We start from the raw sequence: 12,086 nt of genomic DNA, 5'->3' as shown, positions 1-12,086 counted from the left end.
GTGTGTGTATATATAAAATAGTTCCACTTTAAACTTTACCAAACTGTCTACATCAACAATCATGGAGGAAATTTGTTGTATTTATCCAAAACTTGCTGTCCAAAAAATAAACTTCTTCAGAATATAACGCAAATATTCCTGATGGCATATCCTGATAAGCTTATTTAGCTTAATATTATAAAAACTGAATGAATATGTTCAGGCACTACTTAGTAATGCTGAAACACTTGCAAAATCAATTCATGTATTAAAAACTTTGCAACTTAATATTTTACAGGAAAGGTTTAGTACTCTAATAAAAGTTCTGCTGTTTATTATTTTATTCTCTGTGCTTGTTCCATTCAGCTTTTGTGCTGAATGGAACAAGCACAGAGCTTGTTCAGCTTCAGCTTCCATTCAGCTTTTGTGCTTAATTTTCTATTCATTGTGTTTTTATATTCAGGGACTTAACATTCAGACCTCTAGGGCTAACAACAATGCAGTCGTAAAAACTGAAAACTTGTATAATTACTGATTATAGAGTATCTAGAACAATAGTGTATTTTGAAAAGCCATATCATATGAACGGTGAAATGTGCTTAAGTGAATTGAAATAATTTAGAGCAGTTTCAATGTACAAGACTAATGAATTAAAGAGTACATTAAGTTTTAATAAAATTCAGGTAAACTTTGTTTTTCCATTTCTTTGTTATAAGAAACATTGAGCTCATAAGGTTCACTGTTTTAGGCACATAATTTTAGGCTTTTCTACATAAGCAAAATATCAAGAATTATATTGAGAGGGAGATCTTACTTATTACAGTTGTTTATCATCCATCTTTTCTTAAGGATAGATGAATCCAATGTGCTTTCATTGGATTCAGAATTTTAATTAAACCTTCTCAAAGCTTAATTTGAGAGAATCATGTAGGAGTTTGAACCCAAGCAAAGACTGTAAACAGCTTAGTTTCATATTAATCTTGACAGCTGAGTGTAGAATACAGATATTTTTCATACATTTGCTTTTTAAGGTTCTTACTTTTTAGTTTATGGAACATCTTTTTCTAAGCTATTTGTAGCTGTCTTTGAGGCATAGTGTGAGACCCGCTGATACTGGCTGCAGCTGGTCTGGCCAGTGTGGTAAAGTATTGTTTCATTCATTTCTCGAGATCCACTGGTTTATACTTAATCCTATATTACCACAAATGTATTAGGAAAATGGAAAGAAAAGGAACTTGGACCTAAATCCAGTCACTGATAAACTATGGGCAGTTTCAATAAACAAAAGTATTTTTATAGGTGTAAGTGGTTCTGCTTTAATTGTATGGGACCAGTCCTTGCTTTTATTAAATAGTGTTACTGCTGCCTGTACTATGTTTTTCTGTTTGTGAATCTGTATTGAGGAAGGAAGGAAGAAGGCACGCTTTACAAAATGATTACAAGATTTCTGTACAAGCTAAGTCTTTCAGAATAAAAATTTTACACATGGTTTAAGTTTTTTATAATTTTCCTTAAATGTTTATCATTCGTAGTGTCTGTCTTTCAAGCTATGACAATGAAGCTGTTCGTGGCTTGAAAGACATTTCTACTCACGTCCCGTAATTGTTAATGTATTTAAATTATAAAATATTTTCTATTCGTTGTTAATCATGTTTTAAGGGGTGACAATAAAAATGAATGTTTAATAATGTTTGAAAAGTTCATATATGGTTTGCCTATGAAAATATATATGAAAAAATGTCAATGTATAGCGTTGAACAAAATATTTTAATTTTTAGTAATTGGTCGTGGAGGTGAGCAGATTACTCGGTTACAGGCTGACTCTGGTTGCAAAGTTCAGATGGCACCAGACAGTGGGGGAGCTCCGGATAGAGCATGCACCTTGACGGGCTCACGACAGGCTGTTGCGTAAGTTAAATGTTTTCAAATTTATAAGTTTTGTTTTTCAGAAAAACTCATTATTTGTATGTCAGTGTTCTGTTCTAATTATGCTTTTTGTTCCACACAACTAACGAGCATGCAATAATTTAAAATTTTAGTACCAGATTTGGGATGTTGACATAGAATTTCGTGCACTGTTTATTTGCATATGCACTTGGAAGATACCGAAACTCAAATAATACCTGAACATGTGCTGGTAGATGCTCAGTTGGTCATGTAAGAATTGCAGGAACTGTTTTGTTATTAGCAAGTTTTTATTTATTTTTTTTTTTAATGTAGCTTATTTGTTCATTCCATGCATTTTCCTTTGAGCCAATGTATAAATCTCAGGTATACTATTTCTCACACTCAATGTTTTTGGCTCCATATTATTCATCTCACTTGATGATGGAATCAGTCAGGCAGTGCTTTTTTTTTTTTTTTTTTTTTGTCAGGTTTTCTTCTGTTAATGCTGGAGGGTAGGAATCAGATCAGTGACTTCATTTGACTGTATGTCATCAAATTCTTCACCATTCATCAGAAATTCGGATAATGTTACTATCCACTGCAAGGAGACCTGAAATTGTTTAGTATGTGGTGACAAATGATGCAAGGTTTCAAGCTTATACCATATCAGAAAAAAAAAACAATAACGACCTACGTATGTGATTTGCCCATCTCCTTATGTGGTGACAAATGATGCAAGGTTTCAAGCTTATACCATATCAGAAAAAAAAAACAATAACGACCTACGTATGTTATTTGCCCATCTCCTCTAGTAATCTATCTTAATCTTACCTTAAATTTAAACTATTCTTTTCCACAGCACCAGCTGTAAGGTTATTCCAACAATTAATCTCTGAAAGAAATTAAATTTTCACACATCTGTCCTTCAATTTAAATTTATGTTCACTCATGTGTTATCTGAGGAAAAGTAAGAATGCCATTAGTATTTAGTTTATTCATTCAATTTAAACTTCAGGCAAGTCTGCTCACAATCCCTAGTTGCAAAATATTGCAGCTTGCAGAAATGAAGCCTTTCTAGGTTAAGAGTACCCTTTTGTGCTCTCTCTGCATCCATATCAAAAGATTATATCCTTTCTGAAACAAGGTTTCCAGACCCATTACAGTACTCAAGGTGTGGCCTTCAATGGCCTTATGCGAAAGATTTCTTGTAATAACTGACACATGAGAAATAAAATCAAAATTTTTTAATTCTCAGCTACTGGTTCCCTATCAGCTCAGACTTCGCTAGTATTGCTACAGAAGAGCGAGAGGATAACATATTCTCATATCTACAGATATCATAGTCTAGCAATGATGCATTAACCTGTTGCGGTCGAGCATTATTTCTGCCATTCTTTTTTTTTTTTTTTTTTTTTTCCCCCAAATGAAAAGAAAAAAAAAAAAAAGAATACTGAATGTGAGATCTTCAAAAACTATTTTCAAGTTTACATGAGTTAATATATAAAACTGATTGATTTTAAAAATATTTTAAAAGTTTTAAATATTTATTATTTATATGATTTTAATGTGTGTATTTCTTGAAACATTCACCAGATTACAATCCTGGTTTTCTGGAGTATGTCTCACAATACTGAACTGTTTCTTTCTTTCTTTCTTTTTTTTTTTTTTTTTTTCGCCCTTTGTATAAATTTTTTCATTTAGTGCAATGTAGTAGTAGTAGTGGCACATGATGCAAGAAAGCAAGTGTAGGAGCTTATGCAGCATCAGCCAAAAAAAAAAAAAAAAAAAATCACACCATTCCCTCCAAATGCCTGTCCAGTTCCTCCTTAAATTTATTTAACCTATCAACTTCTACAACGACAGATGGAAGTTTGTTCCAGCAATTAACCACCCGCTGGCTAAAGGCAAATTTCCGCACATCTATTCTACATCTGTCCTTTCTTAATTTGAACTTATGTCCCCGTAGGTTAGTAATCTGAACAAGTGGAAGGATCCCATCAGAATTCAGCGTGCTCAACCCATTCAAGGCCTTATAGACCTCAATCAGATCACCGCGCAGGTGCCTAGTCTCCAGCCACTGCAGTTTGCAGAACTTAAGCCTCTCTTGGTAAGAGAATCCCTTCATTCCCCTCACCAATCGTGTTGCTCTTCTCTGTACACGCTCAAGCAAATCTACATCCTTCCTAAAATGAGGCCTCCAGACCTGTACGCAGTACTCAAGGCGTGGCCTGACCATTGCCTTATACAGAGGGACAATCACCTCCTTTTCCCTGCTAGCAAAATTCCTATATATCATTGACAAAACCCCATTACCCGCCCTAGCAGCCTGTCTGCACTGCTCAGAAAACTTCATATCTGACTGCACAATTACTCCCAGGTCTTTTTCATTTTCTACCACCTTAAGTGTAGTACCACACAGTTGGTACGTTTCTCTGGGGTTACTTCTACCCATATGCAGTACTTTGCATTTGTCAAGGTTGAACTTCAGTTGCCACTTCTTAGCCCATCTGCCCAAATTATCTAGATCCTGTTGCAGTAGCACACTGCCATTACTGTCATTAACAACCCTGCCAACCTTTGTGTCATCTGCAAACTTCGACATTAAGCCTGATATACCTTCATCAATATCATTGATAAATACACAAAACAACAGTGGACCCAACACCGAACCCTGTGGGACTCCACTAATAACATCAGTCCACGAAGAGCAGCACCCATTGATTACCACCCTCTGTCTTCTCCCACTTAACCATCCTTTTATCCATTGTAGCAACTTACCCTTAATACCATTCTGCTCCAATTTGTACAGTAGTCTTCCATGCGCAACAGTGTCAAAAGCTTTCCTGAAATCGAAGTGTATGATATCAAAATTATTTTTTGCATCCAGTTCCTTTGTGACCACATCATAATAACCAATCAAATTTGTCAGACAAGACTTTCCTTTAACAAACCCATGCTGTGTTTGAATTATTGCTGCAGTCTTGTCTAGATGATCCTGCAATGCATCTTTAACCAGCAACTCCATTATTTTACCCGGAACAGAAGTTAAACTAACTGGTCTGTAATTACTCGTGTCACCCTTCGATCCACCTTTGTGAATTGGGGACACATTTGCACATCTCCAGTCCGTGGGAACCTCCCCTGAGTCCAAGGATGCTCTCATAATTATGGCTAAGGGTTTGCTTAGTTGCTTTGCCGCCTCCTTTAACCCCTTTCCAGAAAATGTGCCATAATGGATCGACTTTTTTAAATTTTACAGATTAAAAGTATGCATAATGCGAATACTCATTGTATAGTTTTCTGTTTTTTAATTTTTTTCATATAAAATACATGGGGAATAATTAACCCATTTGGGCTATCCCGAATTATGTCGTGTACATCAAAAAGTGTGCAAATTATATATTTTTTTTAATAAATTAACACTTGAGTTAAAAGAAAAACCCAGAAGAAGTGTCTTCATTACTCATTGTATAAATAAATTTAAAAAATCAAGTGGAACGCACAAGCAGTAACCTCCCGCCACAAGCAGTAATCGCGAACTAACTACATTCTGACACACGGCTGCCACAAGTGAGCAGGTGAGGTAAGCGTCGCTTACGGGTGGCAGTTCAAGAGGCACTGAAATATTTTCTGATATTGTTTTTGTGAATTATTTTCGTGGTTCTGCATTTAGGATGGCAAATTATATTTTTCTTACTGGCGGCACAGGAATGCACGCTACTGTTCTGACATTTCTGTACAATATAAATAAGACGAAAGCCAGTTGTCTGCTGCCAGGCGTAAGAAAATCCTGAGAAATCTCAGGATTTACCAGTCTAATGCAAAATTAGACAAATAAATAAACAAATAAAATTAGATAAATAAATTAGTTTAAGTCCTAAATTTGGAGGTATTATTGTTTGCTTCGGATATTATTGTATCCTGAGATATTTCATGTAGTTCCAAATAACTTTTTTAAAACTAAAAATGAGATATCTTGGGATAATCCATGAAGGGGTTAATAATCACACCAAAAAAAAAAAAAAAAAGTCCTGGTTTATACTCCAGCATGACCACCAGGTCAGTGGAGTTTACAGTAAATCAATCAATACAAATGTTAATTTTATTTAGCAGTCACGGGCTTGAACCCCGGTCCACTCAAATAGCATGTTCTACTGCATTTTCTCTCCTAACCACTCAGGCTGCATCAGGCCTTTAGTTCATTTATTTTAACTGAAACCTGTTCGGACCATATAGAACAATCAGGAAGTAGCTTATTTGAAAGAGTTTTGTTGGCATAATTATTTCTTTCCATCAATTTCTTCCAACAATGAATCAGCAAAAAAAAGCTGAAAATATTCAATTTCAGTTTTTAGAATACTCAACTTACTTTAAAGAAATCCACATTTGAAACAGAACAAAACATGTGTATGCTTTGCTTGGTCTCCAACTTTCCATTCCAGCATTGGTCAACAGATCGTCATCAATTTCTTCATCACTGATACAAGATATATTGTTGAGATCAAAAATAACATCATTGTTGCTATTGGACAAAAGTAAATCAAATTCTGAATTGGGCAATTTCTCAATTTCTTTATCAGAAAGGTCTTGACAAAATTTATGCCGGGGTTCGAGTCTGTCACCACCAAATACGGAGGATGCGGACAGGTCAGGGAATGACCACCACATATCCCGGAGTAATATGGCCTTAGTTGCTAATGCTCCTAAAAACCAAACAACACACAAAATTTATGTTATCCTCTGCACTTGATGCCATGCCTCAACATTTTGTTTCTGGCACATGTTAAATGTATAGTGAACACTAAAAATGTAGAAAAACCACAGCCACTAGCTGTTAACAATTGAATGTAAGCATCCAGTTAGCTCATCAAATTGTATGATTACACCAGAAGAGCAAATTGTATAATTACACCAGAAGAGCAAGAAAACAAGTTATCATTGGCAAAACAGGAAAGGCACGTTTTTGCAACGTTGGACTGGAAGAGAAATTTTATGATTTTACACGAGACACTACATTGGACTGCAAAGGGTTGACGATATTTTTGCATTCATTCCTTGGTGTTCTGAAGTGCAGCTTTTCCAGTGTCTCAATTCCCTCTCTACCTTTTACAATTTACTATAGAACTGGAAATTGTCAATACCTTCTTTGGATGTTATGGTGCGACATATAGGGACACATTTTACAACTACAGTCTACAGTAGCGTTTCCCAAACTTTTTTTTAGTCACAGAACACTTAATCTCAGAAGGTTATCAAATTGTAGCAGGGTGCTTAATGATTTTGTAATAACTGAGAGCAAAGTGGAGGAGAAATTGTTGAAGTTAAATATAAGAAAGGCACCTGGGGTGGATGGGATCTATCCAGTTAGCAAACAGTTATCAATTAAGCAAACCCTTACCCATAATTATGAGAGCATCCTTGGACTTGGGGAGGTCCGCACGGACTGGAGATGCGAAAATGTATCCCCAATTCACAAAGGGGGATCAAAGGGTGACATGAGTAATTACAGACCAATTAGTTTAACTTCTGTTCGTTAAAGATGCATTGCTGGATCATCTAGGCCTTGAGTACTGTGTACAGGTCTGGAGGCCTCATTTTAGGAAGGATGTAGATTTGCTTGTACAGAGAAGGGCAACAAGATTGGTGAGGGGAATCCAACAAGATTGGTGAGGGGATTGGTGAAGGGATCCTCTTACCAAGAGAGGCCTAAGGTCTGTAAATTGCAGTGGCTGAAGACTAGGCACCTGCGCGGTGATCTGATTGAGGTGTATAAGGCCTTGAATGGGTTGAGCACGCTGAATTCTGATGGGATCCTTCCACTTGTTCAGATTATGAACCTAAGGGGGCATAAATTCAAATTAAGAAAAGACAAATGTAGAATAGATGTGCGAAAATTTGTCTTTAGCCAGCGGGTGGTGAATTGCTGGAAGAAACTTCCATCTGTCATTGTTGAAGTTGATAGGTTAAATAAATTTAAGGAGGAACTGGACAGGCATTTGGAGGGAATGGTGTGATTTTTTTTTTTTTTTCTTTTTTTTTTTAGCTGATGCTGCATAAGCTTATACACTTGCTTTCTTGCATCACATGCCACTACTATTACTATCTCACAATATATTTACGGAACACTTACGAAACACAAGTTTAGCAGGAGCCAAAGAACCGTTTGCTAATATTTTATTACATACTGTGCACTGTGCATCAGGAGCATCTTTATTTCCAACACATGTAAAGCCAGAATTCAAATAGCTCTCATCATACTTTCGTTTTAGTCTTTTATTAGTTGGTTCCTGTTTTTTCACTTTGGATTTTTGGGGATCAAAAGGCTGCGATTGTTCATCCTCACTTTGAAGTGTGACAATATTGTGTTCGTTGCACCACAATTGACCACAGTTGCACTGCTAGAAACACTTTCTTCTCATTTTAAAGTTCCTTTTTTTTAAGCACAAATGCATGGTCATTTATTTTAATAATAATATTTCAAAATACTGATAATTAGCAAAAAAGATTTATACAAGGAGTGAGTTTAGTTATAATATCAGTTCGCTTATCCCTCAACCCATATACTCCAGGCTAAATGGCATATTAGAGCAATCGCTACATTGCTTCTTTTTCGTAGATGTCATTACCTCTATGCAAAGCCTGCAGAATAAAGTGTTCTGCAGTCTATTTGATTATTAGTCTATGCCAGTATATTAATAACCGAAAGAAAAAATAATTTGAAAAATTATAATGATACGAAAGTGGTGTGTGCTACAAATATGCAAAATTTATTTTATTTTTTAATTTATTAATTACGATTTTTTTTTACGGAACACTAGTGCTGTGGAACACAGTTTGGTAAACGTTGGTCCAGAAAACCTGTATATCGTTGTATGCAGGCCAGTTTACCAACTATGGCAGTGGTGCAACCTTTTCCACATAGGGGCCATATTCAAAGTTAGATTTGTTTCATGGGCCGTACTGGGTGATTCGAGAAAAATTAGTGTGTTACAATTTCAATGAAGTGTACTGCGCATGCCCTTTTGCATAGCCACCAAGGTCAAGGCGCACCATAATTGGAATCGCAGTACATTTTGATAACACCTCATATATACAGGGTGTCTCAAAAATACACGGCATAACTTCAGGAATGAGTTCCTCATATGTAGACAATAAAAATATTTTATATAAACATAGTTCCGGAAATGCTTGGTTCCCGAGTTATTAACCGGAATGTCTTATCTCCTGCAGGTGATTTCTTTCGTCACAAGGTACTGACAGAATCTGGTGGTTTTCCATTCCGACCATGTACTCAAATCAGGAGCAAGCAGATATGCCTTTTATGTACGTTTCGGTGGGGGGGGGGGGCAATGCTCTGAGGCTCGTTGTTTGCACCGCCAAGAAAACAAACATGCGTGTGTTGATTCCAGGATTTGCATGCACAACATCCAAAATCTTCTCCTTTACTTCAGGAGTCATAGATCTTGGTTGTCCACTGTCGACAGCACAAGGTGTAAAGGTCCCATGTTCACAAAGGCGGCGATTATCCCTCGCCGCCTTTGTGAACATGGACAAGTCGAACTCATTAATGCGTCAAATGTTTTCCTGTCTGGACATCTTCGTTCTGGGAACCTTTCTTAGTACAAATGACGAGCCTCCAGAGCATTCCCGTCCGCAAAACCGTACATAAAGTGCATATCTACTTGCTCCTGATTTGAGTACATGGTCGGAGTGGAAAACCACCAGACATTCCGGTTAATAACTCTGGAATCAAGCATTTCCGGAACTGTGTTGATATAAAATATTTTTATATTCTACATATGAGGAACTCATTCCTGAAGTTATGCCGTGTATTTTTGAGACACCCTGTGTACAACCTTCTGGTCAAGCATGCACATATTTGTACAAAACATAGATAAAAGAAACAGAATTCATAATTCTGTTTCTTTTATCTATGGCTTCATAACTTCAACATTTTTGTGCAGCCGCCAAGGTCAAGCAGAAGGCACATCATAATTGGAATCATGGAACATTTTGATAGCACTTTGATATACAGTGAAACTTTTCCTAACGGACACCTCTTGTTAACGGACTTCTCTCTACAACGGACATTTTCAAATTCCCCAACTCACCTCTATTGGTTTTAACGTGTCTGCAGCTTCTGTCTAGCGGACATTCTCTGTAACGGACGCGGACAGGAAATCTGCACTGTTTCGTTTAGATTAGCACTTAATTTGATCTCCCCACAACGGACTGCGGGAGAGCTCACGGTCCTTTTTCTAGGAACTTTTCTTCCACGTATTGCCTCAATCGTGTGTTTATTTTCTATTTCCGATTCTCTGAATTTTATCAAGGTTTACGTCGCGGTTCTAAACCCTTTTTCAAGAATTTTAAGGCACGTGTAAAACTTCTGATGAATTCAGTGTGTGGGGGGGGGGGGATTTTGTTGGCCTTTCGTCTTTTCAGTTTCAGTTTTCAGTTTTGTTCAGTGTCGTGTGAAGTGCACAATGTCTTCTCGTAAACATTTAACTTTAAAAGATAAAGTCGAACTCATTAATGCGTATGATCGGCAAAGAAATAGTGTTCGCAATCTCGCTGCAAAATTCAAAATAGGGAAGACGCAGGTAAGCGACATCCTAAAGAAAAAAAATGAACTGCTCAAACAATTTTGGCAACACTGAAATGATCAGGTTCAAAAATCATTCCCGAAAACTGTTGGACTTCAAATTGACAATGTTACGTATGAGTGGTTTTGTCGCGAACGTGCCAAAAAATTCCCATTAATGGGCCTATTATTAGGGAAAAGGCTTTGGAGGTTGCGAAATCTATGGGAGTAAATGAGTTCAAAGTTTCTGTGGGATGGCTAGACAAGTTCAAAACTCGGCATAAAATTTCTTGGAAAACCGTAAGTGGTGAAGGTGGATCTGTTGATACTGGGGTTGTAACAGAGTGGACTGTCAAATTGGAAGATTTATGTTGTGATTTTGAAGCTAAGGGTATTTACAACTGTGACGAAATAGGGTTGTTTTTTAAAGCTCTTCCTGATAATACAATGAGTCTAAAAAACGAAAAGTGCCAGGGCGGAAAAATTTCTAAAGAACGCTTGACTGTACTATTGTGTACAAATATGCTGGGAGACTTTGAACAACCACTTGTTATAGGAAAACCACAAAGTCCTCGTTATTAGGGCATAAAGTTGAATCTTTTGAATGTTGACTGGAAGTCTAATAAAAAGCGTGGATGACACGAGATATCAGGAGCGAATGGATAAGTCACTTTAACCAAAACATGATTCGTCAAAAGAGAAAAATTATTCTTTTCGTGGATAATGCTGCATCTCACCTACACATTGAATTGTCCAACATTCAAATCGTTTTTCTGCCACCAAACACATCTGCAGAGTGTCAGCCCTTGGATCAAGGGATAATAAAAAATTTTAAACTTCACTACAGAAAACGTGTTTTAAGACATCTCATTGCAAACATGAACGAGGTAACATGTGCAAGTGACCTTGCAAAGAAACTCAGCATCCTAGATGCAGTTCAGTGGATTTCCTCTTCAGTAACTGCAATTAGAAAACAAACTGTCGTGAACTGTTTTGTAAAGTCTGGCTTCTCAAACGCAAAAATTGAAGTTGTGAACAGCAATGTGGAGGACCAAGAAGAACAAGAACTTCAACATCTATTGATAATGTACGATACTTCCACTACAAGTGACCCTGGCTACAAAGATATAGACTGGAACCTCACTACAGAAGATGGTGCTCTAGATATCAACGACATTATCATCGATATTTTTCAAGAAGTTCCTCATGAGGATGAAGAAATGGAAGGAGGTCATTCTGTCGAAGAACATATTAACGACGAACCACCGATGAAAAAAGAAGCGCTGATACAAATCAATCGTTTAAAAATGTTTTTCGCTGCTGAAGAAGATACTGAAGGACTTTCGATGGTTTCTTCACTCCAAACAAACGTTGAAAACAAAATTATCAGTTGGAAGAAGGTGCAGAAGAAAATAAGTGATTACTGTATATATTTTTCTTAAGATAAAGTCATAATATGCACAGCACAATTGTATGTATATTATTTACAAAAATATAGGTCAAAATCTGTATATATTTTAATTTAATTTTACATTAAACGTTTAACGATTTTTCTTTCTTTTTTTTTTTTCTCCCTCAGACTTCTTGTTAGCGGACGTCTCTAACGGACACATTTTCGTTCCCCATGGCTGTCCGT

The 12,086-nt window shown here is 36.6% G+C and overlaps 1 protein-coding gene across 3 annotated transcripts in view; it reads left to right on the top strand.

Moving 5' to 3' along the window:
- Positions 1 to 12,086, top strand: part of LOC150087202 (far upstream element-binding protein 1-like) — a 241,664-nt gene that overhangs the window by 62,153 nt on the left and 167,425 nt on the right. For all 3 annotated transcript variants that reach the window (XM_090373028.1, XM_090373027.1, XM_090373026.1), the window contains one exon: positions 1,758 to 1,887. In XM_090373028.1, coding sequence (XP_090229154.1) covers positions 1,758 to 1,887 — 130 coding nt within the window. The remainder of the gene's footprint in view (positions 1 to 1,757; positions 1,888 to 12,086) is intronic.

This window comes from Mastigoproctus giganteus, chromosome 4, assembly GCF_048544385.1.
Source record: "Mastigoproctus giganteus isolate SK-2022 chromosome 4, ASM4854438v1, whole genome shotgun sequence".
NCBI lineage: Eukaryota > Metazoa > Arthropoda > Arachnida > Uropygi > Thelyphonidae > Mastigoproctus > Mastigoproctus giganteus.
This window is presented reverse-complemented; position numbering and strand designations above follow the sequence as displayed.